General features: G+C 48.0%; 1 protein-coding gene across 3 annotated transcripts in view; it reads left to right on the top strand.

Moving 5' to 3' along the window:
* Positions 1-25,286, top strand: part of SDK2 (sidekick cell adhesion molecule 2) — a 312,881-nt gene that overhangs the window by 216,037 nt on the left and 71,558 nt on the right. For all 3 annotated transcript variants that reach the window (XM_031657174.1, XM_031657173.1, XM_031657175.1), the window contains 6 exons: positions 4,552-4,728; positions 5,119-5,255; positions 6,203-6,350; positions 9,798-9,938; positions 13,275-13,456; positions 14,516-14,631. In XM_031657174.1, the coding sequence (XP_031513034.1) occupies positions 4,552-4,728; positions 5,119-5,255; positions 6,203-6,350; positions 9,798-9,938; positions 13,275-13,456; positions 14,516-14,631 (901 nt within the window). The remainder of the gene's footprint in view (positions 1-4,551; positions 4,729-5,118; positions 5,256-6,202; positions 6,351-9,797; positions 9,939-13,274; positions 13,457-14,515; positions 14,632-25,286) is intronic.

Below are 25,286 nucleotides of genomic sequence, written 5' to 3'. Positions count from 1 at the left end.
GCAGAGTTCCCTAAGCAGACTATTAGGTGGGTGCAAACGTAACTGCGGTTTTTGCCTTTGAAAGGAATAGTCAAAACTGCAATTACTTTTGCACCAACCTAATAGAAAGGATCTCAACAACCACATCAGACTAAAGTGGTGCCGCTGAACCCTGAGTAACACGTCCTCAGAGCAGAACCAGGTGCAGGGGTGACAACCTGAGCAGGTGCAGGGGTGAGGGCCTGGGCAGGTACAGGTTTCCAGCATGAAAACTTCCAAAACAGTTCTAGAAAAAAAACACTTCTGGCCAGGTGCCGTGGCTCACACCTGTAATCCCAGCACTTTGGGAGGCCGAGGTGGGTGGATCACGAGGTCAGGAGATCGAGACCATCCTGGCCAACATGGTGAAACCCCGTCTCTACTAAAAATACAAAAGAAAATTAGCTCAGCCTCCCAATGTGCTAGGATTACAGGCGTGAGCCACCACACCCAGCTGGACTTTGACCATTCTAATAGCTGTGCTGTGATATCTCATTGTTGTTTTAATTTGCGTTTTCCTAATGACATATGATGTACAACATCTTTTCATTTGCTTATTAATCTTCTGTGTACCTTCTTTGGTGAGGCATCTGTCAATGACTATTTTTTAATCAGATTGTTTTCTTATTGCCCAGTTTTAAGAGTTCTTTGTAGATTTTGGATAGCAGTGCTTTATCAGAGATATCGTTTACAGGCTGGGTATGGTGGCTCACGCCTGTAATCCCTACACTTTGGGAGACCAAGGTGGGCGGATCACAAGGTCAGGAGATCGAGATCATCCTGGCTAACACGGTGAAACCCCATCTCTACTAAAAAGACCAAAAAAAAAAAAAAATTAGCTGGGCGTGGTGGCGGGCACTGTAGTCCCAGCTACTCAGGAGGCTGAGGCAGGAGAATGGCATGAACCGGGGGGGGGAGGTTGCAGGGGGGGGAGGATGTGGCCCTGCCACCCAGCCTGGGGGGAAAGAGAGAGACCCCGCCTCAAAAAAAAAAAAAAAAAAACAGAGATATCATTTACAAATATTTTCTTCTAGTGTGTGCCTTCTCTTTTTATTCTCTTGAAAGTGTCTATCGAAGAGCAGCAATGTTTAATTTAATGAAATCCAGCTTATCTGTTCTCTTCTTCATGGATGGTATTTTAAAAGTCATTGTCAAACCCAAGGTCATCTAGATGTTCCCCTGTATTATCTTCTAGGAGTTTTATAGCTTTGCATTTCACATTTAGATCTGGGATCCAATTTGAGTTAATTTTTGTGAAGGGTGTAAGATCTGTGTCTAGACTTTTTTCTTTTTCTTTTTTTTTTGTATGTGGATGTCAAGGTTTTCCAGCACCATTTGTTGAAAAGTCATCTTTTTTATTTTTGTCTTTTTGTTTTGTTTTGTTTCCACATAACTGATTTGTTGGAGAAACCAGGTTCTAGAAGACAGAGGTCAGCAATCTTTGCTGTAAAGGACCAAAAAGTAAAACATTTAGGCTTTACGAGAGCCATATGGTCTTGTTATGACTACTCAACTCTGTTTATAGTGCTAAAGCAGCCATATATAAACAGGCACTACATAAACAGATGGGCATGTCTGTGTTCTAATAAAACTTTATTTACACAAACAGGCAGCAGGCCACAGTTTGTTGATCCTGCTATGGAATATTCAACATCCTGGATTTGCCTGGCTGCTTTCTCACAGTGTTGTGAACCTGTTTTTCTATCCCCTGTATTTCTAATTTGATTGCAGTAACTGCTAATTAGATTCACGTTCAGTTGTTTTGGCACAAATACTTCACAGGCAATGATCTCTGCTTCCTAAAGCACCACATTCTGAAGCAAAGAATGTCTGCTTGCCATAGGCTATTTCCTACATGGGAATTACTCTCTGCAACTGAATTTGCATTTAAGTAAAATTCTGCCCATCCTATGAGTGCTGGCAAGTCCTTTCTAAATAAAGAGATGAATTTGAAGGTGATTACTGTTGTTGATTTGTAAATAGGTATAAGCCTTAAAAATTAACTCAACAATTTCACTGCTGAGAATTTGTCCTTGAGGAAGTGATTTGGAACGGTTGTAAACGTTTTGCCATAGGGACCACAGCTTTAACTATAATATTGGAAAACAAGGAGCTAAACTGGATGTCCAACATTATGGGATCGGCTAAATTACAAAGCAGCTGTACTGAAACATTGTGCGTCCAATAAAAAATCATAGTGTGGAAATGTCACATCAAAAAGAGTTTATGATATTTTTATTGAGTCAAAAAGCAGCTTTAAAAACAGGATGACTGGCCAAGCATTGTGGCTCAAGCCTGTAATCCCAGCACTTTGGGAGGCTGAGGCGGGTGGGTCACTTGAGGTCAGGAGTTGGAGGTCAGCCCGGCCAACATGGAGAAACCCCGTCTCTACTAAAAATAAAAATTAAAAAAAAACAGCCCAGCGTGGTGGCACAGGCCTTTAATCACAGCTACCAAGGAGGCTGAGGCAGGAAAATCACTTGAACCCAGGAGGCGGAGGTTGCAGTGAGCCAAGATCATGCCACTGTACTCCAGCCTGCGTGACAGAGTGAGACTGTGTCTCAAAAAGAATAAAAGAAAATAAAAAATAAAAACAGGATGGCTGAATAGATTGCTATATACCATTCATGTAAATATACTGTATCATTTAAAATGTATAACGCTGGCTAACTTTTACTGACCGCTTGCCATGGTTCAGGCACTACTCTATTTTATATCAGCTCGCACAATCCTCACAGCAGTGCAGTGAGGTGGGTGGTGTTAGTTTCCTCATATTACAGGTGAGGAAACTGAGGCCCAGCAAGGTTAAATAAACTCACCCAAGGCCAGGCGCAGTGGCTCACGCCTGTAATCCCAGCACTTTGGGAGGCTGAGGCAGGTGGATCACTTGAGGTCAGGAGTTAGAGTCCAGCCTGGCCAACATGGTGAAACCCCATCTCTACTAAAAATACAAAAATTCGCTGGGCATGGTGGTGCTTGCCTGTAGTCCTAGCAACTTGGGAGGCTGAGGCACGAAAGTCACTTGAACCTGGGAGGTGGAGGCTGCAGTGAGTCAAGACTGCACCACGGCACTCCAGCCTGGGCGACAGAGCCAGACTTTGTCTAAAATAAATAAATGCATTAATAAATGAGCTCACCCAAAATCACAAAGCTGGAAAGTAGCAAAGCCAGCCTTTGGCCCGAGAGTCTGACTCCTGAGTGTAGCGGCGCTGCCGTGCACTGCCTGTCCGGGCAGGGAAGGAGGGTCTGGAAGATAGGCACGCACTCAAATGTTAATCATGGTTCCCCATTATCGGAAAACTTTTGAGTTTTCTTTTTCTTTTCCTTTCTTTTTTTCTTTCTTACCTGTACTTTTTACTTTTCTGTTGGTTCTGCTTCTGTTTTTTGTGGGGGCTTTTTTTGGTTTTTTTGAGATGGAGTTTTGCTGTGTCACCCAGGCTGGAGTTCAGTGGCACCATCTCAGCTCCCTGGAACCTCCACTTCCTGGGTTCAGGTGATTCTCCTGCCTCAGTCTCAAGAGTAGCTGCGATTAAAGCAGTGGCCACCATGCCCGGCAAATTTCTGTATTTTTAGTAGAGACAGGGTTTTGCCATGTTGGCCAGACTGGTCTCAAACTCCTGACCTCAGGTGATCCACCCACCTTGGCCTCCCAAAGTGCTGGGATTACCTGTGTGAGCCACCACACCCAGCTTGTTTCAGCTTTTGAAACTTAGGTTAAAAATATTATAGATTCATTCTCCGTAGTTATCTGACATTCCGTAAACCCAGATAGTCCTGGGAGCCAGCAGCTCAGGCCCCCACCCTCTACCCCAGTTGACCAGGGCTATTTGCAAGGCACCTCAGCCACCACCAGGTTCCTCACACTTGTACTGAGAACCAAGGCCAACCTTCCCTGGGGTCACTGCGTGGCATCCTGCCCCCCAGGGCTGGCACTCCCTGCACGTGGATGACAATGAAAATGGTTCTATTTCCTCAAGAACAAATCCAGAGAAGATTTTTTTTTATTGTCAGGCACTGGTGCGTGTGTAATTTCTCAAGCCCCGTTTGTATTGACTGACCGAAGCTAAAGTGATTTTTTTGGACACTAAAGTCAATTTGTCACACTGATGCATTGATATCATGATTCGCCTCGTAAAACTAATTCCGAAATGTAGTCTATGCGGAAACTTGAATTCCTTTTTTCAGCTGTAATCTTTCAACCTCTTCAGAATACGTTTCACTGGGTGTTTTGCAGTCGCTTCTGGCCAGAAGCAACAACGCTTTGACCCGACCTGAACTGAAGGTATAAAGACCAATAATGACTGACTGTGTTCACTCTCCCGGACACAGCACCCTCCCCGCAGGAACGATGGGCTTCCAGGCTGCCTGGCCTTCAACAGCCCTGCTTCCCCATCCCAGTGTCCTGCCCGGCTGTTGCCTGCAATGGTCCTCTGCCCAGCTTTGGAGATATTTTCTCGGGACAAGCTTCAGGCTGAGCCCACTCCCGAGGCACCTTCCTCTCCCTCTGTACTTACGGGTTCTTCTTACTTTTAGGTACATCTGGGAGAAGGACGGGGCCACCCTGGGCGTGGAGAGCAATCCCCGTATCCGCCTGGACAGAAACGGCTCCCTGCACATCTCACAGACGTGGTCGGGAGACATCGGCACGTACACCTGCCGGGTGATCTCGGCGGGAGGCAACGACTCTCGCAGTGCCCACCTGCGAGTCAGGTAAGGGCAGCCCTCCCAGGCCCGGGCAGAGGAGGTCCAGGCGACGGCAACTGGGAGGCTCAGAGCCAGCCAAGTCCCTTTGGTCAGATCCCCAGGCCACACGTGACATGAACTGTTCAGCTTTGCTCAGGACACGCCCCCAGCATCCTTCCAGACCTTTCTCTCAGTTAGGACCCCCGTCAAGAACTGGGGTATATGAGGATGGCTTTAGCCGGAGGGCTCTGATTCCAGAGAGAAGAATCTCCAGGTAGATGGCCCGAAGGCCACATTTTATGTCTGAGCATGAGCAATCACGGAAGCGCAAGGACCACACAACCTGTGTCTACAGTGTCCCTGTCACCTGCCTGCGGACCACACAGGGATGCCTGACCACGTGTCTCTCTCCTCCAGGCAACTGCCCCACGCACCCGAGCACCCAGTGGCCACTCTCAGCACCGTGGAAAGACGAGCCATCAACCTGACGTGGACCAAGCCCTTTGACGGCAACAGCCCCCTGCTCCGCTACGTCCTGGAGATGTCGGAGAACAGTAAGGTTCCTGGGGTCACCTCCAGCACCCCCTGCCCAAGCTTGGACTTAGGAGTCAGCCCTGGGCTGGGGTCCCAGCTCTCCTGCTTCCTAGTTCCGGGCCTTTGAGCAGAGTCCTCCCTCTGGCAGCCTCAGCTTCCCCATCTCTGAAGAAAACACAGGCATCTGCCTGTCAGGCCCTGTTACAGTTGAAAGAGACGATGCACAAGAGGTGCTTAACTCAGGGCCTGACACAGCAGAAGCTGCAAAGAAAATGGCCAGTATTTATTATTTATTTATTTACGTATGTATTCCCCAAGTCAAATTAGCAGGCATCATTTGAATTGCATTTTATTTATTTGTATTTATTTATTTATTTTTGAGACGGAGTTTCACACTTGTCACCCAGGCTGGAGTGCAATGGTGCCATCTCAGCTCCCTGCAACCTCCGCCTCCCAGGTTCAGGTGATTCTCCTGTCTCAGCCTCCCAAGTAGTTGGGATTACAGGCATACATCGTCATGCCCAGCTAATTTTGTATTTTTAGTAGAGATGGGGTTTCATCATGTTGGTCAGGCTGGTCTCAAACTCCTGACCTCAGGTGATCTGCCCACCTCAGCCTCCCAAAGTGCTAGGATTACAGATGTGAGCCACCATACCCAGCCTGAATGGCATTTTAAACACAGCTTGCCTAGAGCTTATCAATTTGTGGGGGGTAGTGGGGGAGACGAAGGCATCTCAGTTCCCATGAGCCCTTACTTTGCTCCGGCACCCCCCATCCTCTCCTCCCCCAGGGTCGTGTGAGCTAATGGGACCTAGAAAAATGGCATGGCGGGCCACTCCTGGACCAAGCTGGGGAGGCTGTCTCTTGCCAGCCCCAATGAGGCTGGACCCTGCTGGGAGTGGGGAGTAAGAAGCATGCCCCATCCCACCCAAGATGCCCACTTCTGCCCCACTCACTGTCCCTGCAGATGCCCCCTGGACTGTACTCCTGGCCAGTGTGGACCCCAAAGCTACCTCAGTGACAGTCAAGGGCCTGGTTCCTGCACGCTCCTACCAGTTCCGTCTTTGTGCCGTCAACGACGTGGGGAAAGGACAGTTCAGCAAAGACACCGAGAGGTGAGGGCAGCGGGCGCTCTAGAGGGGCGTCACCAAGACTCCAACAGGGAGGGGCTGCAGCCGAAACCCATGTGGCAGATTCTGGCTCAGCTTCTCTTGGCCCTCTCTAGTCTTCCTCCTCTGTAGAAGGGGAGCGCAATCCTGGTGAGCACCTCGCCAGGATGTTGCAAAGGTTAAACGGGGTGATGTGAGTACGGCACTGGGGAACGCGGTGAGCACCAGCCAAATGTAGTCATCCCGGTTACTGGGAGCTGTGCAAGCTCAAAGGTCACCTCCTTCCGTTCCACATCTGCATGGGCTACTATCCTACTCTCGTTGTTAAATGGATGCAAAATTCCAGAGAGATACAGTATCTACACAGATCTCCATAGCCACATGTTGCACAACGCCAGGCCCTGCTAGGGTTCCCACAAAGCTTTTTTAAAATGATGGAAATTGCTGGGCATGGTGGCTCACGCCTGTAATCCCAGCACGTCGGGGGGCTGAGGCAGGCAGATCACCTAAGGTCAGGAGTTCGAAACCAGCCTGGCCAACACAGTAAAACCACGTCTCTACTGAAAATATGAAAATTAGCTGGGCGTGGTGGTGGGCACCTGTAATCCCAGCTACTTGGGAGGCTGAGGCATGAGAATCGCTTGAATCTGGGAGGCAGAGCTTGCAGTGAGCCGAGATCCAGCCTGGGTGACAGAGCAAGACTCTGTCTCAAAAAAACAGAAGGAAATTGAGTAAAAACAGCAGGTACTTCATATAAAAACATCACACAGGCCGGGCGCGGTGGCTCAAGCCTGTAATCCCAGCACTTTGGGGGGCTGAGGCAGGCAGATCACGAGGTCAGGAGATCGAGACCATCCTGGCTAACATGGTGAAACCCTGTCTCTACTTAAAAAATACAAAACCTAGCTGGGCATGGTGGCGGCACCTGTAGTCCCAGCTACACGGGAGGCTGAGGCAGGAGAATGGTGTAAACCCGGGAGGCGGAGCTTGCAGTGAGCTGAGATCCTGCCACTGCACTCCAGCCTGGGCGACAGAGCAAGACTCTGTCTCAAAAAAAAAAATCACACAGTGATACCCATCTGTGTAGAAGGAGAATTCTATCCTCTCCAGCTCCGTAGAACAAGCAGCCACTTCTAGCAAGAAAGATGTCAAGGGAGAGGTCAGAACAACCATGATACAAATCACATGTGCAAAGCTGTGCACTTGGCTCTTTAAAAGATGCCTGGGGCTTAAATCAATCCTGGTCGTTTTGCCACAGTTGCAATAAGCTTCGGTCTCTCTGGCTTGTACTAGGATAGCACCACTGGTGTCAAGACACTCTCACAGGAGGGAGCAGTAGCAAGTGGCAGCCCATGTGGAGAGCGGTTACAGGAGGATTTACATATTCACTGTTTACTGAGCAGCTACTGTGTGCCATGCCATATTTGGACCACTGGAGGGGGGAATGAACAGACACAGCCCCAGCCCATCTGGAGATACAAAATCCCAACAACAGAGAGGCTGAAAGCTGCAGCTACCCTGCAGTTTCTCCTTCCCTGCGGCTGTACCACATCACACTGACTCACCTTCCTCATGTGCCTTCATGCCAACGGCCCTGAGTCACCAAGGAAAAGGCTAAATCCTCACACTTGTAATCCTAGCACTTTGGGAGGCCAAGTCGGGGCGGATCACTTGAGGTCAGGAGTTCGGACCAGCCTGCCAACATGGTAAAACTCCATCTCAAAATACAAAAATTAGCTGGGCGTGGCGGCACGTGCTTGTAATCCCAGCTACTCAGGAGGCTGAGGCAGGAGAATCGCTGGGACCCAGGAGGCAGAGTTTGCAGTGAGCTGAGATCGTGCCACCGCACTCCAGCCTAGCAGACAAGCATGAAACCCTGTCTCAAAAAAAAAAAAGAAAAAGGCCAAATCACTCTTACCCCAGCCTCTACAAAAACATGGGAGCAGACCAGGCACGGTGGCTCATGCCTGTAATCCCAGCACTTTGGGAGGCTGAGGCAGGTGGATCATCTAAGGTCAGGAGTTTGAAACCAGCCTGGCCAACATGGCGAAACCCCGTCTCTACTAAAATTATAAAAATTAGCTAGGCCTCGCGGTGGCTCACGCCTGTAATCCCAGCACTTTGGGAGGCCAAAGCGGGCGGATCACGAGGTCAGGAGATTGAGACCATCCTGGTTAATACAGTGAAACACCGTCTCTACTAAAAATACAAAAAAGAAAAATTAGCCAGGCGTGGTGATGGGCACCTGTAGTCCCAGCTACTCCAGAGGCTGAGGCAGGAGAATGGCGTGAACCCAGGAGGCGGAGCTTGCAGTGAGCTGAGATCACCCCTCTGCACTCTATCCAGCCTGGGCGACAGAGTGAGACTCCGACTCAAAAAAAAAAAAAAAAAATTAGCCAGGCTTGGTGGCAGGCACCTATAATCCCAGCTATTCTCGAGGCTGAGGAAGTAGAATCGCTTGTACCCGGGAGGCGGAGGTTGCAGTGAGCTGAGATCATGCCACTGCACTCCAACCTCGGCGAAATAGCAAAACTGTCTCAAATAAAACATGGGAGCGAGCGGCATGCTTAGGAAAGCTATCCATCAAAAAGCAAAAACATAAACAAAAAGGGAAAGACATCGATCAAAAACAATTGACTTTTGTTTGGAATGGACACGTGTCCGTGATGTGAAAAGTACACTGAGGCAGAACACGGCGTCCCCCAGCAATGTCAGAGAAAGACATGCTGTCGTGCTTGGCTCCGGAAGCAGAGTGGGTGCCCTTGGCTCTCACCCCCATACGCCATGCCTGCCCTGCTTCCGCCCGGGACTCAGCTGACTAGCAGAGGAGGCCTAGTTAAAGTATACCAGCAGCTGGTCACTGGGATGTGACCAACACTTCTGCTTCTAGAATGCTTGGACACTCATGACCTCATCAGCCCCAACAGCAGCTTCTTTGACAAATAGACAACTGAAACTTACACCCCTCAATAGCACCAAAAACATGTACATTAGTTCTTTCTGTTTCCAGGCTGGAGTGCAGCAATACAAACACAGCTCACTGCAGCCTCAACCTCCTGGGCTCAAGCCATCCTCCCACCTCAACCTCCCAGGTATTTAGGCTTACAGGTGCAAGTCACCATGCTGGATTTGGTTTTTTTTTTTTTTTTTTTTGGTAGAGACAGTGTCTTGCCATGTTGCCCAGGCTGGTCTTGAACTCTGGCCCTCAAGTGATCCTCTTGCCTCAGCCTCCCAAAGTGCTGGGATTATAGGCATGAGCCACAGCATCTGGCCTTACAGTTTTTAAAAGACAAACATATATATATGTCTCAGGTTAGGTGACTTGCCCAAATGCACACAGCAGTTGTACAGAATTATCCAGTGTCAGAGCAGGCCAGGGTTCAGCCTCCTCATATCTCATTAAACTCCTGTGTTTGACTCCACGACTAAGAGCATTGGTGTTTTGTGATCCAGGGTCTCCCTCCCCGAGGAGCCCCCCACGGCCCCTCCACAGAACGTCATTGCCAGCGGTCGAACCAACCAGTCCATCATGATCCAGTGGCAGCCGCCTCCTGAGAGCCACCAGAATGGGATTCTCAAGGGCTACATCATCAGGTGGGTGCCCACCCTGGGGACAGGAGCCCAGTCCCGAGGGGAAAGGCATGGGGGAAGATCGGGAGTGGACTGGAAAACAGTGCAAATTTATGGCAGGCCCTTTGCCATCTAGCAAGGACCAGGCAACAGGAAGTGCCTACACAATGATAGGAAGGATTTAGGTTAGACACCTAGCAGAACTTCCAGCAGCAAGACCCCTGGACACCAGCAGGAATGCTTGAGAGGGGAGTCTGTATGGGCTGACACAGGAACAGGCCTACAAGGAGACAAGAGAAGAAGGAAGTAACTATCCGAGGGGCAACCCTCTGGGAAGCTGTGAATATTCCATCAGAGGCCAGAATTCTCTTGACCCGTGAGTGGAGAAACCAGCTACCAGCTGGCCGAAGAACTGATGGAAAAGTGAAAGTTCTTTCTTTGGTTATTACTGGAAATGAAGCCCAGTTATACGGACCCTTATCTTTGCATTTGACTGAGGGACTTAACCTAAATGAGAGTCATTAAGGGTCACTAAAATGTGGCATTCATAAGTTCAAATTCATAAGTTATTTGAGGTTACTGAGAACTCTCATTGATATTCTGGATTTTGGCTGCAAAATGCTACGCAACTTCGTGTGTCTCATTCCTGCACGTACACACCCTCGCAGTGGCTTAACTGCTCCGTATTGGTTAATTTTGTTGTGGGTTTTCCACTAATCCTGAAGGGCAGTGGTTCTCAAAGTGTGGTCCCAGCACCCATAGCATCAGCGTCACCTGAGAACTGGTCAGAAATGCAAATTATCAAGTTTCTCCAAGACCTACCAAACCAGAAACTTTAAGGAGAGGCTCAGAAAACTGCTTTTAAAAAAGTCTTCCAGGCCGGGCACAGTGGCTCATGCCTGTAATCCTGGCATTTTGGGAGGCCAAGGTGGGTGGATCACAGGATCAGGAGATTGAGACCATCCTGGCCAACATGGTGAAACCCTGTCTCTACTAAAAATACAAAAATTAGTTGGGCGTGGTGGCACACGCCTGTAGTCCCAGCTAGTCAGGAGGCTGAGGCAGGAGAATCACTTGAACCCAGGAGGCGGAGGTTGCAGTGAGCCGAGATTGCGCCACTGCACTCCAGCCTGGGCGACACAGTGAGACTCTATCTTTTAAAAAAAAAAAAAAAAAGTCATCTAGATGACTTTGATGCATCTTGAGGTTTAGAAAAGCAGTGTTTTAGGGCATTGTAATGCATTGGCATGCTTTTGAGGTCCTTAATTTTCCAATAATTAGATGCTGAATTATATATGCACTGTGTTTCTCAAATGAGTGATCCATCCTTTGTGTCTGACCCCCAGAATTTGCTTGGACACATTCACTTCTTTAGTGCCGTGAGTTCTTTTTGCCAGTGGAGGTAGAAATTAGTCAAGTAGGTAGCCCGGGTATTTCATCCACCTGGGCAAGTAACTGTCAGAAGAGGGAGCCTGTATCCTAGAGAGGGAAAGAAAATGAGCCCAGGCTTCAGGGACAGCTGTCCTGTCCATGACCCCTCAAAGGCTGAGACCTGTGAGATCTGCCCTGTGACCTCTCAGTGCCCCTAATTAGCAATCCTCACCCCTCAAAAAGAATAGTCCAGACACATCTCCTAGACCTCTGCTACCCAGTAAGGTAACCATTAGTCAGCTCTGGCTACTTAAACTACAGTCGACCCTTGAACAATGTGGGGGCTAGGGGTACTGACCCCCACACAGTTGATAATCCATGTATAATTTTTTTTTTTTTTTTGAGACAGGGTCTCACTCCATTGCCCAGGCTGGTGTGCAGTGGCTCAATCTCAGCTTCACTGCATGCAACCTCTGCCTCCCAGTTTCAAGCAATTCTTCTGCCTCAGCCTCCCGAGTAGCTGGGATTAGAGGTGCCCACTATCACGCCTGGCTAATTTTTTCTTTTTTCTTTTCTTTTTTTTTTTTTTTTTTTTTTGAGATGGAGTCTCACTGTCACCCGCTGGAGTGCAGTGGCGTAATCTCAGCTCACTGCAACCTCCACCTCCTGGGCTCAAGTGATCCTCCTGCCTCAGCCTCCCGAGTAGCTGGGACTACAGGCGTGGGCCACCACATCCGGTTAATTTTTTATTTTTAGTAGAGACAGGATTTCACCTTTTTGGTCAGGCTGGTCTCGGACTCCTGACCTTGAGTGATCCACCTGCCTGGGCCTCCCAAAATGCTGGGATTATAGGCACGAGCCCCCATGCCCAGCCCAATCCACATATAATTTTTGACTCCCCAAAAACTTAAATACTAATAGCCTACTACTGGCCAGAAGCCACACCTATAACAAAACAGTCGATTAACATATATATTTTTATGCATTTATGATATAACTTTTTCTTAATTTTTTCAATATTTCTAGGCTATGTGGTTCATCTGCGAGTTTTTTCAAATTGTCACAAATCTCTAAAACTTTTTCTGATATGTTTATTTTTAAAACTCTGTGTAGCTGGGCATGGTGGCTGACACCTGTAATCCTAGCTCTTTGGGAGGCCAAGATGAGTGGATCATGAGGTCAGGAGTTTGAGACTAGCCTGGCCAGCATGATGAAACCCCGTCTCTACTAAAAATAAGCCAGGCCTGGGAGTGCATGCCTGTAGTCCCAGCTACTCGGGAGGCTGAGGCAGGAGAATTGCTTGAACCCAGCAGATGGAGGTTGCAGTGAGCCAAGATCGTGCCATAGCACTCCAGCCTGGGTGACAGAATGAGATTCCATCTCAAAAAACAACAACAACAACAACAACAAACTCTGTGTATATATGAACCTGCACAGTTCCAACCTGTGTTGTTCAAGGGTCAACTATAAGCAAAACTAAATCAAATTCTAATTCAGGCCAGGGCTCAGGCCTGTAACCCCAGCACTTTGGTAGGCAGATCACCTGAGGTCAGGAGTTTGAGACCATCCTAGCCAACATGGTGAAACCCCATCTCTACTAAAAATACAAAAATTAGCAGATGTGGTGGCACATGCCTGTAATCCCAGCTACTCGGGAGGCTGAGGCAGGAGAATTACTTGAATCTGGGAGGCAGAGGTTGCAGTGAGCCGAGATTACGCCACTGCACTCCAGCCTGGGTGACAGACCAAGACTCCGTCTCAAGAAAAAAAAAAAAAAAAAAATTGAATTCATTTCCTCGGTTGCACTAACCACATTTCAAGTGCTCAGCAGCTGCATGTGCTGGCAGGCACCCTGTCGGACAGCACAGATGCAGAGCACTTCCGCCACCACCGGAAGTCCTATTGGACAGCACTGCTCCAGACAATTTCCTGGGCATGAGGCCAAGCAAGCTGACTCCGACTCCACTGTGCCTCGCCTCTTCCCCTCAGGTACTGCCTGGCCGGGCTGCCCGTGGGGTACCAGTTTAAGAACATCACGGACGCTGATGTAAACAACCTGCTGCTGGAGGACCTCATCATTTGGACCAACTATGAGATCGAGGTGGCTGCTTACAACAGCGCTGGGCTGGGTGTCTACAGCAGTAAAGTCACCGAGTGGACGCTGCAGGGAGGTAGGTAGAGACTGTGGCCTCAGACCAGACGCAGTGGCTCATGTGTTTAATCCTAGCACTTTGAGAGGTCAAGACGGGAGGACTGCTCAAGCCCAGGAGTTTTAAACCAGCCTGGGCAACATAGGGAGACTCCATCACTACAAAAAGTGAAAACAATTAGCTGGGCGTGGTGGCATGCTACATGCTATGGTGGCACAGCTACTCAGGAGGCTGTGGCAGGTGGATCGCTTGGGTCCAGGAGTTTGAGGCTAACCTAGCCAACATAGTGAGACCCTGTCTCTACAAAAAATGAGCAGAACTAGCTGGGTGTGGTGGTACATGCCTGTGGTCCCAGCTACTTGGGAGGCTGAGGCGGGAGGATTGCTTGAGCCTGGGTAAGTTAAGGCTGCAAAGAGCTGAGATCATGCCACTGCACTTCAGCCTAGGTGACAAAGTGAGACTCTGTCTCAAAAAAAAAAAAAAAAAAAAAGGAAAGGAAATGAAAAGAGACTATGGCCTCAGAGGATCAGGTGCTTCCCCATCTACCAGTCCCACGCCTGTTGGGTACTGTGCCTGTCCAGGCCTGAGAGCCTTGGCTGTGTGGCCTGTTCTCACCAGGCCACCGCTATTGCACTCTGGGACTGGAATCACCACCCCAGGCCAAGCTACCCCACAGGGTGGGAGGACTGAGGGGAAGAGGAAGAGGAGGCTGGCTTGGACATGGTGAAGGGCAGAGGCTCCAGGCATACGAGGACCTGCTGTGAATTTCATGTTCAGTAGATCATGAAACAGCTTAATTTTAGCATTCCACCTGAAAGCCAGGCCAGAGCATTTTTCATCCGCACCCCTTTTATTTACCAGTACCCCGTGAGGTGGGTCAGGCAAGTTTTATTAAACGCAAACTAATCCACAGAGACTGTGAAGGCCTCTTAAGTCTACACAGCGAAGGAGGAGTAGGGGTGGAGTAGGGGGGTGCAAGGCAGAGGCTATCGCCCCCACCCCTGCATTTTCTCTACTGAACTGAGCAAGAGAGACTGACTGGGCCCCCTCCACCCCACCCTGTTCTCTCATCTCCTCTAGTTCCCACAGTCCCTCCAGGCAATGTGCACGCAGAAGCCACCAATTCCACGACCATCCGCTTCACCTGGAACGCCCCCAGCCCCCAGTTCATCAATGGCATCAACCAGGGCTACAAGGTACATGCAGCCCCTGCTCACCCAAGAGGAGGCCCTAAGGTCTTCTGGGGGAGGTTGGGAGAGGGGACAGAGTGGGCAAGAGGAAATTCCCCCTTCTGTTTCTGAAGTCGTTGGCTCAAGTCAAGCTAGGGACACACGTTAGAGGAAAAGAGCTCCAGGCCTTCCATAAGGCTACATGCAGGCCACAGGAAGTGGAGACACTGCCCTGACTGACACTCAGTGCCACGGTCCTTCCCAGTGAGACTGGGTTACACACAAAACCCAGGTTATTTCAGGCTCAGAAACACCTGGTGTAGGGGCCAGGCACAGTGGCTCACGTCTGTAATCCCAGCACTTTGGGAGGCCAAGGCAGGCAGCTCACCTGAGGTCAGGAGTTCAAGACCAGCCTGGCCAACATGGTGAAACTCCATCTCTACTAAAAATACAAAAATTAGTTGGGCGTGGTGGCAGGGGCGCCTGTAATCCCAGCTACTCGGGAGGCTGAGGCAGGAGGATCACTTGAATCTGGGAGACGGAGGTTAAAGTGAGCCAAGATTGCAGCCACTGTACTCCAGCCTGGGCAACAGAACGAAACTCCGTCTCAAAAAAAAAAGAGAGAGAAAAATAAAGAAAAAGAAACACCTGGTGTAGCCATGGCCCCATGAGAAAAATCCACCATTCGCTTCTTACCAGGGCTCTTGTGGGCTTCATGCTCGAACATATCCCCAGGCTGCGCTCGACTCCAGGTAGTGTGTGGTTAAGGGCACAGGATTAGGACTCAGACAGACTTGGGTTAAAGTCCCAGCTCTGCCTCTTGCTGGCGACCGGCACGTGTTCTTTAACATGTCTCAGCTTCCGTCCTTCGATCAATATTTATTGAGCAGCTACTCTGCGCACTGCTCACACCGCTGAATAACTAAAATAAACTCAGTTTTCTCATTTGCAAATGAAGATGATAATAATACCCGCTCGTTGGAGTTGTGTGAGGATTAAGTGAGATAATATTTCTGATTTGTTCAGCACAATGACGAACACATGATAAGCACTCGGAAAGTGATTTTAGTAGTCGTAGAAATGCATTTGGGCTGCTATAACCAAGTACCACAGACTGGATTGCTTAAAGCAACAGTCCTCAACCTTTTTGGCACCAGGGACCAGTTTCATGGAAGACAATTTTTCCACGGACTGGGGAGGGGGGAGGGATGGTTTCGGGATGATTCAAGCACATGACATTATTGTGAACTTTGTTTCTATTACTATCACATTGTAATAGATAATGAAATAACTGTACAACTCACCACAATGAAGAATCCGTGGGAGCCCTGAGCTTGTTTTCCCGCCACTAGGCGGTCCCATCTGGGGGTGATGGGAGACAGTGACAGATCATTAGGCATTAGATTCTCATAAGGAGTACGCAACCTAGATCCCTCACATCCGCAGTTCGCATAGGGTTCACGCTCCTATGAGAATCGAATGCTGCCACTGACGGGAGGCGGAGTTTAGGTGGTAATGTGAGCACTGGGGAGCAGCTGTAAGTACAAATGAAGCTTCACTTTCTTGCCTGCTGCTCACTTCCTGCTGTGCAGACTGGTTCCCAATAGACCACAGACTGGTACCTGGTGGTCAGTGGGAGATTGGGGAACCCTGGCTTAAACAACAGAAATTTACTTTTGCACGGTTCGGGGGGGTAGAAGTACGAGATTACGGTGTGGGCAGAGTTGGTTTCCTCTGAGGCCTCTCTCCTTGACTTCTAGGTGTCTGTCTTCACTCTGTGTCTGTGTCCAAAGAGATATTGGCTCACTGCAACCTCCGCCTCCCAGGTTCAAGCAATTCTCTTGCCTCGGCCTCCCGAGTAGCTGGGACTACAGGCATGCGCCACCACGTCCAGCTAATTTTTTTGTTTTTTTTTATAGAGATGAGATTTCGCTATGTTGGACAGGCTGGTCTCAGACTCCCAACCTCAAATAATTCACCCGCTTCAGCCTCCCAGAGTGCTGGGATTACAGGCATGAGCCACCAAGTCTGGCGTAAATGTCCTCTTATAGGGACCCCAGTCAGTCACACTGGATTAGGGCCCACACTAATGACCTCATTTAACTACCTCTTTAACATTTCTGTCTCCAAATATAGTCAGATTTTGGGGTGCTGGAGGTTAGAATTTAAACATGAAGATTTTGCAGACACAACTCAGCCCATAACAAATAATAATAGTAATAATAGCAGTAGACCAGGCGTGGTGGCTCATGCCTATAATCCTAGCACTTTTGGAGTCCAAGGCAGGTGGATTACCTGAGGTTGGGAGTTCAAGACCAGCCTGGCCAACATGGTGAAATCCCATCTCTACTAAAAAAAAATACATATATGTACAAAAATTAACTGGGCATGGTGGCACGTGCCTGTAGTCCCAGCTATTCAGGAGACTGAGGCAGAGTAATTGCTTGAACCTGGGAGGCAGAGGTTGCGATGAGCTGAGACTGTGCCACTGCACTCCAGCGAGACTCTGACAAAAAGAAAATAGCAGTAGTAATAGTAGTAGTAGTGCATTTGCTCTCCTTCTAACTGCGCTAAAAGTCAGGACCTCTCAGTCATCCCATCCTGGAACACAGACCTCAGAGCCCAGGCCCGGTTCTCTCGTGTCATTCCATGTGGGCCCCGTGCCTGTCCTCCCCACGGAGGACTGAAGACACAGCACAGCGTGGGGGAGCCACACTATGTTTTAAAGGCGTAGGACCTGCCCCCAGCAATGTGGAGCAGATGGAAGGATGCCGTCCACTCCCTCCAGATGTGGGAGAGGGGGCAGAGCATTTGAGGGGAGGCCAGCTGTGAAGAGGAGAGCACTGCAGGCCCTGAGCTTCAGCCCAGGGAACACATGACCTCGAGGTGACCGCTGACACATCCCGAAGGTTCCCACAGCTCTCTGCATCGTGCTTGCCGCAACTGAGATTAATTCTAGGACTCGCTGCCTTAGCGGTTCTTCCTCCAAGGTCGGGGAGGCTGGACAAGAAGGGACTGGGATGAAATCATGAAGAGGAATTTCTGCTAGTGTTGCAAGCAAACAAAGGAGGGATGGTCCAGAACTGGATCTGACCCAGCTTCACTCCGGCCTTGGGCCTCTCAGTCCCAGGAAGGCAGTGAACCCAAGGCCGAGCAGAGCTTTGCAGGGCAGGGGGCAGCAGCTGAATGCTTGGAGCACCCGCTGCTGGAAAACTCTCCTAATTGGGACCCCGGGGAGAGGCAGGGGAAGGAAGGGGAGGCCGGCATTGCTGAAGAGCGGAGGAGCTGAACTGGGAACAATTAACTTCTTGCTGCCAATTCTAAGCACAAGTTTTATTCTACATATGGGAGAGCTGAGCTACAAACTTTTAAGGCAAACAGCTCCCCCGAGGGCCAGGAAGGCCAGCCCATGGCCAGGACAATTAGGGCAGTGGCCCGTGGTGACCCGGAGCAAGAGGAGACGGCAGAGGCCACTGAATTCCCAGGTCCAGTCAGTGCCCAGCCCTCAGTAGCTACTCGATAAAGGTCAGCGGGAGTGAATTGCCCAGATGTTTTGAGCACAGGAATTGGTGGAGGAATAAGAAGGGCTCACACTTATGGGGCACTTTCTCTGGGCCAGGCAGTACACTAAATACTGCGCTCACATTTATCTTTCTTGCAAGCAGCACAGGGACTCTGAGAAGCAGCATTATCGGCCGGGCACGTGGCTCACGCCTGGAATCCTAGCACTTTGGGAGGCTGAGGCAGGCAGATCACTTGCGGTCAGGAGTTTGAAAATGGTCTGCCAATATGGTGAAACCTCGTCTCTACTGAAAATACAAAAATTAGCCAGGTGTGATGGCAGACATCTCTAATCCCAGCTGCAGGCATAGGAGGCTGAGGCAGGAGAATCGCTTGAACCCAAGAGGCAGAGGTTGCAGTGAGCTGAGATCATGACACTGCGCTCCAGCCTGGGAGACAGAGCTAGACTCCATCTCAAGAAAAAAAAAAAAAAAGGAATATTATCATCACACCATTTTACAGAGGAAGAAACTGAGGCACCAGAGGGAAGTTCCTTGTTCAAGGTCAAACACAGTGACAAGGTCAATACAAAGCTCAGATTCAAACCGGAGCCTTCACTTTTCCTTACATTAAAAAGAAAATATCGGGCTGGGCACCGTGGCTCATGCCTGTAATCCCAACACTTTGGGAGGCAAGGCAGGGGGATCCCTTGAGCCCAGGAGTTTGAGACCAGCCTGGGCAACATGGCAAGACCCCATCTTTACACACACAAAAAGTTAGTCAGGTATGGTATTGAGTGCCTGTGATCACAGCTACTCAGGAGGCTAAGATGGGAGGATTGTTTGAGACCAGGATTCAAGGCTGCAGTGAGGTGAAATCACGCCACTGCACTCCAGCCCGAGTGACAGAGCGAGACCCTGTGTCAAAAAAAGAAAGACAGAGACAGAGAGACAGAAAGAGAGAGAATGTGTTATTTTTAATTGTAGATAACATTTTCAATACCAATGAATAAAAGCAGGTATTATTTTTCCTCTGCTTCTTTAGCCTTCAGCATATCACAAGCAGATAAAAGCAGTGTTTGTCCCTTGTATACCTCCAATGAGAATGAACATTTTTCCCCTTTTGGTTTTTTTTATTTCTTTTTTTTTTTTTTTTTTTGAGATGGAGTTTCACTGTTGTTGCCCAGGCTGGAATGCGATGGCACCATCTCAGCTCACCACAACCTCTGCCTCCTGGGTTCAAGCAATTCTCGTGCCTCAGCCTCCCGAGTAGCTGGGATTACAGGCATATGCCACCACACTCAGCTAATTTTTTTTTTTTTTTTTAAGACAGAGTCTTGCTCTGTCACCCAGGCTGGAGTACAGTGGCGCAGTCTTGGCTCACTGCAACCTCTGCCTCCTGGGCTCAAGCGATTCTCTTACTTCAGCCTCCCGAGTAGCTGGGACTACAGGCATACGCCACCATGCCCGGATAAGTTTTGTATTTTTAGTAGACACAGGGTTTCACCACGTTGACCAGACTGGTCTTGAACTCCTGACCTCAAATGATCCACCCACCTTGGCCTCCCAGAGTGCTGGGATTACAGGCATGAGCCACCATACCCAGCCGCCCCCTTTTTAATTGTGAAAATTTTCGAACATCCACCCAAATAGAGGAAAGACTGCAGTGAGGCCGGGCGCAGTGGCTCAAGCCTGTAATCCCAGCAGTTTGGGAGGCCAAGGCAGGCGGATCACGAGGTCAGGAGATCGAGACCATCCTGGCTAACACGGTGAAACCCCGTCTCTACTAAAAATACAAAAAAAACTAGCCGGGCAAGGTGGCGGGCACCTGTAGTCCCAGCTACTCGGGAGGCTGAGGCAGGAGAATGGCATAAACCCGGGAGGCAGAGCTTGCAGTGAGCTGAGATCCGGCCACTGCACTCCAGCCTGGGCGACAGAGCGAGACTCTGTCACAAAAAAAAAAAAAAAAAAAAAAAAGACTGCAGTGAACGCCTATAGCCCCATTCCCAGCTTTAACAACGCCCAACTCCCAGCCAGGTATGTTCCATCTCTGCCCTGACCCTCTGCCTCTCCCCTGGAACATTTTGAAGCAAATCCCAGGCATTGTATCAGTTCATCCATGAATGTTTCTGGAAAGAAATAGTATAGATGAGGTCTCTATTTAAAACAAAACCACAGTAACCACATTATCATTATGATGGCTAAAAATATCAGCAGGCCCTGTAATATCATCAGATATCCAGTCAGCCTTCAAATTCCCTTGATTGCCGCATAATTTCTGTTACTCGTGGTTTTATTTGCTTCAGGATCTAAATGAAGTTCACACAATTGCAGTCACTTGAGGGGTTTTTTTAGGTCTCAGTTGATCTACAGATTCTTTCTTTCTCTCTCCCTCTCTCTTTATTGTAATTTATTTGGGAAGAAACTTAGTCATTTGTCCAACAGAATTTTCCACTGTCTGGATTTCGCTGATTGCATCCCTGTGGGGTCATTCAATGCATTCCTCTAAACACTATAGTTACAGTGAATTGGAACTTAAAGCTAGAGGTTAATCTGATTCAGGTTTGATTTTTTGTTATGCGAAATATTTTACTTCTGGGTGTGATAGCTCACGCCTGTAATTCCAGCACTTTGGGAGGCCGAGGTGGGTGGATCATGAGGTCAGGAGATTGAGACCATCCTGGCTAACATGGTGAAACCCCATCTCTACTAAAAATACAAAAAAAAATTAGCCAGGCGCGGTGGCAGGCGCCTGTAGTCCCAGCAACTCGGGAAGCTGAGGCAGGAGAATGGCATGAACCCAGGGGCGGAGCTTGCAGTGAGCTGAGATCGTGCCACTGTACCCCAGCCTGGGCAACAGAGTGAGACTCCGTCTCAAAAAAAAGAAAAAATTAGCCAGGTGTAGTAGTACATACCTGTAATCTCAGCTACTCAGGAGGCTGAGGCAGAAGAATTGCCTGAACCTGGGAGGCAGGGGTTGCAGTGAACAGAGATCACACCATTGCACTCCAGCCTGGGCGACAGAGCGAGACTGTCTCAAAAAAAAAAAAGAGAAGAAAAGAAATATTTGACTTCCTAGATGGCATTATGTATTTCGATCAGAAGGCACAAAGTCCGGCTGTCTCTCTTACTGTGAGGTCAGCCACTGACAGTCATCTATGAGCTATCATTTCAATAAGGGTTATAATACAGGGATAGGCAAATATTATAATTTCTTCTTGACTTAGTAACTGAAATGCTTTCAAAAAACAAGAATTTTCCCTTTATCAACTTTTTGGCTACCTGAAGTTTCAGTTTATCTAGGAAAAGCAGGGTAAGTGTTCAATTCTTCTCCCTTATTTACCAATTTTTCATATAATGAATTGGTTCTGGCCGGGCGTGGTGTATCACACCTTTAATCCCAACACTTTGGGAGGCTGAGGCAGAGACTTGCTTGAGGCCAGGGGTTCAAGACCAGCCAAGGCAATATAGTGAGACTCCCCACCCCCCATCTCTATTTCTAAAAAACAGAAAAAATAAATAATAAATGGATTCCTTATTGTCTTCTCAGGTAATAGATGAGCTTGGGTTGGAGGGGGACAGCTTTCTGTTTTGTTTTGGGTTTGGTAGTACTATTAGATAACTAAGGATTTTTTTTAATACAAATCTGACATGTTTCAATCTATTACCATGATTATGCTTCTTGAATGGTACTGGGTGCTGCCAATTCAGTGGTACAAATGGACCCATCATTGACCTCTTCAACTTGACGGTGAGCCCTCTTGATGTGGCCCCAGTAGTCTCTGATGGCTTCCTTGCAATTTGGTATAACAAGGTGTTCCAAACTATTATGTATACATTCCCCTCACTGTGCCAGGCATCGGCCATTTCTTCAAGGGGCTCTTGTTGCTTTTAGAGAGAAATGATAGTTGTAGATATCACAGTTTCAGCACTTGCAGTGCATTTATTCCAGAAATGGTTGTTGTTTCTAGGCCCTGTTAACGGCTAGCTAAACAATACTTTATTTTTTAAGATACTATAGATACTCACACTTTCAATTCCATTTCATGATGACAGACTAATAATCTCATTGGTCTTTTGTCTATATCTCTTTTGTCCATACTGAAAATCCAGTTCCTATAATACCAGCATTTTACCCACCTACATTATCCCCACAAAAATACACAACAGTTTCAGAATAGTCATATCCACACTCTGATTACTCAACATAGTTTCCGATTATTGCCGTTCTTCTTGTTCCTAAGGTATATCCCTCTAGGGATGGACTTCACATCGCACTGCTAAGTCTTCTGAAGTCATTTCTCTCTGTAATTTTGCCACAGCTCAATACTCTATTAGGTTCATTTGCTTCATTGTGGTTTTGATTTTTAGGGATTGATTTTTTAATTTAATTTTGTTCCATAATTACGTTGAATATTTACATAATAAAGTCAAATCTACAAAGCAAATTCAGAGAAAATCAGCTTCAATCCTTGTCCTCTCACACCCCATAAGTCTGATTGCTTTCTGTTTTCTTGGTTTGGTTTTTTCTTCCATTTTTTTTTTAATATAAACGAGTACAGGCCAGGTGCGGTGGCTCATGCCTGTAATTCCAGCACTTTGGGACGCCGAGGCGGGCAGATCATTTGAGATCAGGAGTTCAAGACCAGCATGGTCAACATGGTGAAATCCCATCTCCATTAAAAATACAAAAAAAAAGAAAAAATTAGCTGGGCATGGTGGCAGGTGCCTGTAATCCCAGCTATTCAGGAGGCTGAGGCAGGAGAATCATTTGAACCGGGGAGGCAGAGATTGCAGTGAGCCAAGATCTCGCCACTGCACTCTAGCCTGGGCAACAGAGCAAGACTCCATCTCAAAAAACAAACAAAAAATATAGTAGCCATGGATTCCACATGTGTGGATTCAGCCAATCTTGTATGGTTCTGAAAATATTCAGAAAAAAATTGCATCTGTACTAAACATGTACAGACTTTTTTGTCATTATTCAAACAATACAGTATAACAACTATTTACATAGCATTTACATTGTGTTAGGTATTATAATAATCTAAAGGTGATTTAAGGTATATAAGAGGAGGTGTGTAGGTTACATGCAAATACTACACCATTTTATATCAGGGACTTGAGCAGCTGTGGGTTTTGGTATCTGTGGGGGGTCCTGGAACCAATCCCACATGAATATCAAGGATTTGCTGTAGAAGCCTACATAAATGTGTGTGCTTTCCTTCTCAGATAAGTGGCAATGTACTTTCCACATTCTTGATCGATTGATCTATCTATCTATATATATATAGAGAGAGAGAGAGAGAGAGTTTGTTTTTTTGTTTTTTTTTTTTTTTTGAGATGGAGTTTTGTTCTTTTGCCCAGGCCGGAGTGCAGTAGTGCAATCTTGGCTCACTGCAACCTCTGCCTTCCAGTTTCAAGCAATTCTCCTGCCTCAGCCTCCAGAGTAGCTGAGATTACAGGCGCCTGCCACCACACCCGGCTAATTTTTGTATTTTTAGTAGAGACGAGGTTTCACATGTTAGCCAGGATGGTCTCGAACTCCTGACCTCGTGATTCGCCCACCTCGGCCTCCCAAAGTGCTGGGATTACAGGTGTGAGCTACTGCGCCCAGTCCCTTTATTATTATCATTATTTAGAATATATTTTGGAGGTCACTCCATAAAAGTATAGAGATACATCCCTTGTTCCTTTTGACACCTATATCCTCTGCTACCATATGGATCTCCCATAGTTTAATCAAGCAGCCCCCAAGTGATGACATTTTGGTTGTTTCTAGTCTTTTACTATAACTACCCTTTCTGCAGTGAATGACTTTGTGCATATATCTTTTTTTTTTTTTTTTTTTTTTTCTGAGATGGAATTTCACTCTTGTTGCCCAGGCTGGAATATAGTTGTGTGATCTCAGCTCACTGCAACCTCCACCTCCCATGTTCAAGCAATTCTCCTGCCTCAGCCTCCCAAGTAGCTAGGATTACAGGCACCCACCACCACGCCTGGCTAATTTTTTGCATTTTTAGTAGAGACGGGGTTTCACCCTGTTGGCCAGGCTGGCCTCAAACTCCTGACCTCAGGCGATCCACCCACCTCAGCCTCCCAAAGTGCTGGGATTATAGGCGTGAGGCACCGCGCCCGGCTTCTTCTTTTGTTTTCGCAGTATAACTTTGGACTAGATTCCTAGAAATGAGATCGTTGAGTCAAAGGGAAAATGTGTAAATAATTTTGCTACTATTGCCAAATACCGTTCATTCAATTTATTTTTTAATATTTTAATATATATATATATTTTTTTGAGATGGAGTCTCGCTCTGTCGCCCAGGCTGGAGTGCAGGGGCACAATCTCGGCTCACTGCAAGCTCCGCCTCCCGGGTTCATGCCATTCTCCTGCCTCAGCCTCCTGAGTAGCTGGGACTACAGGCACCCGCCACCATACCCGGCTAATTTTTTGTAATTTTAGTAGAGATGAGGGTTCACCGTGTTAGCCAGGATGGTCTCGATCTCCTGACCTCGTGATCTGCCCACCTCGGCCTCCCAAAGCATTGGGATTACAGGCGTGAGCCACTGTGCCTGGCCTTAATGTTTTAATTTTTAAACCTAAAATATGTGATTCAAAAAACCAAAAAAGTAAAAAATAGTAAACAGATAGTGGAAGGCCTCCATCCCAGTCTCCCACCTGCCTGGCTGTACTGTGGCCAACTCCAAAACCCTCCTCACTCCAGGTGGCCGCTGTCGGTGCTTTCTTACATCTCCTTCCAAGTTGTTTTCTGGAAGTCTGTGCATCTGCAAAAGGGTAGAGGGAGAGAGACAGAGAGAGAGGATTTCTGTCTTTTTTTTTTTTGAGGCAGAGTCTTACTCTGTCACCCAGGCTGGAGTGCAATGGTGCCATCTCGGCTCACTGCAACCTCTGCCTCCCAGGTTCAAGCAATTCTCCTGCCTCAGCCTCCCAAGTAGCTGGGATTACAGACATGTGCCACCACCCCCGGCTAATTTTTGTATTATTAGTAGAGACAGGGTTTCACCATGTTGGCCAGGCTGGTCTCAAATTCCTGACCTCAGGTGATCCACCCGCCTTGGCCTCCCAAAGTGCTGGGATTACAGGCATGAGCCACAGCGCCCAGCCTGACTTTTATTTTCTAACTTTAGTAGCTAGATGCCATATATACCCTCCCACACCTTCAA

Source organism: Papio anubis, chromosome 17 (genome assembly GCF_008728515.1).
Source record: "Papio anubis isolate 15944 chromosome 17, Panubis1.0, whole genome shotgun sequence".
In the NCBI taxonomy this organism is placed as follows: Eukaryota; Metazoa; Chordata; class Mammalia; order Primates; family Cercopithecidae; genus Papio; species Papio anubis.
Note: the sequence above shows the minus strand (reverse complement) of the source record. Positions and strands in the feature narration are given on the sequence as shown.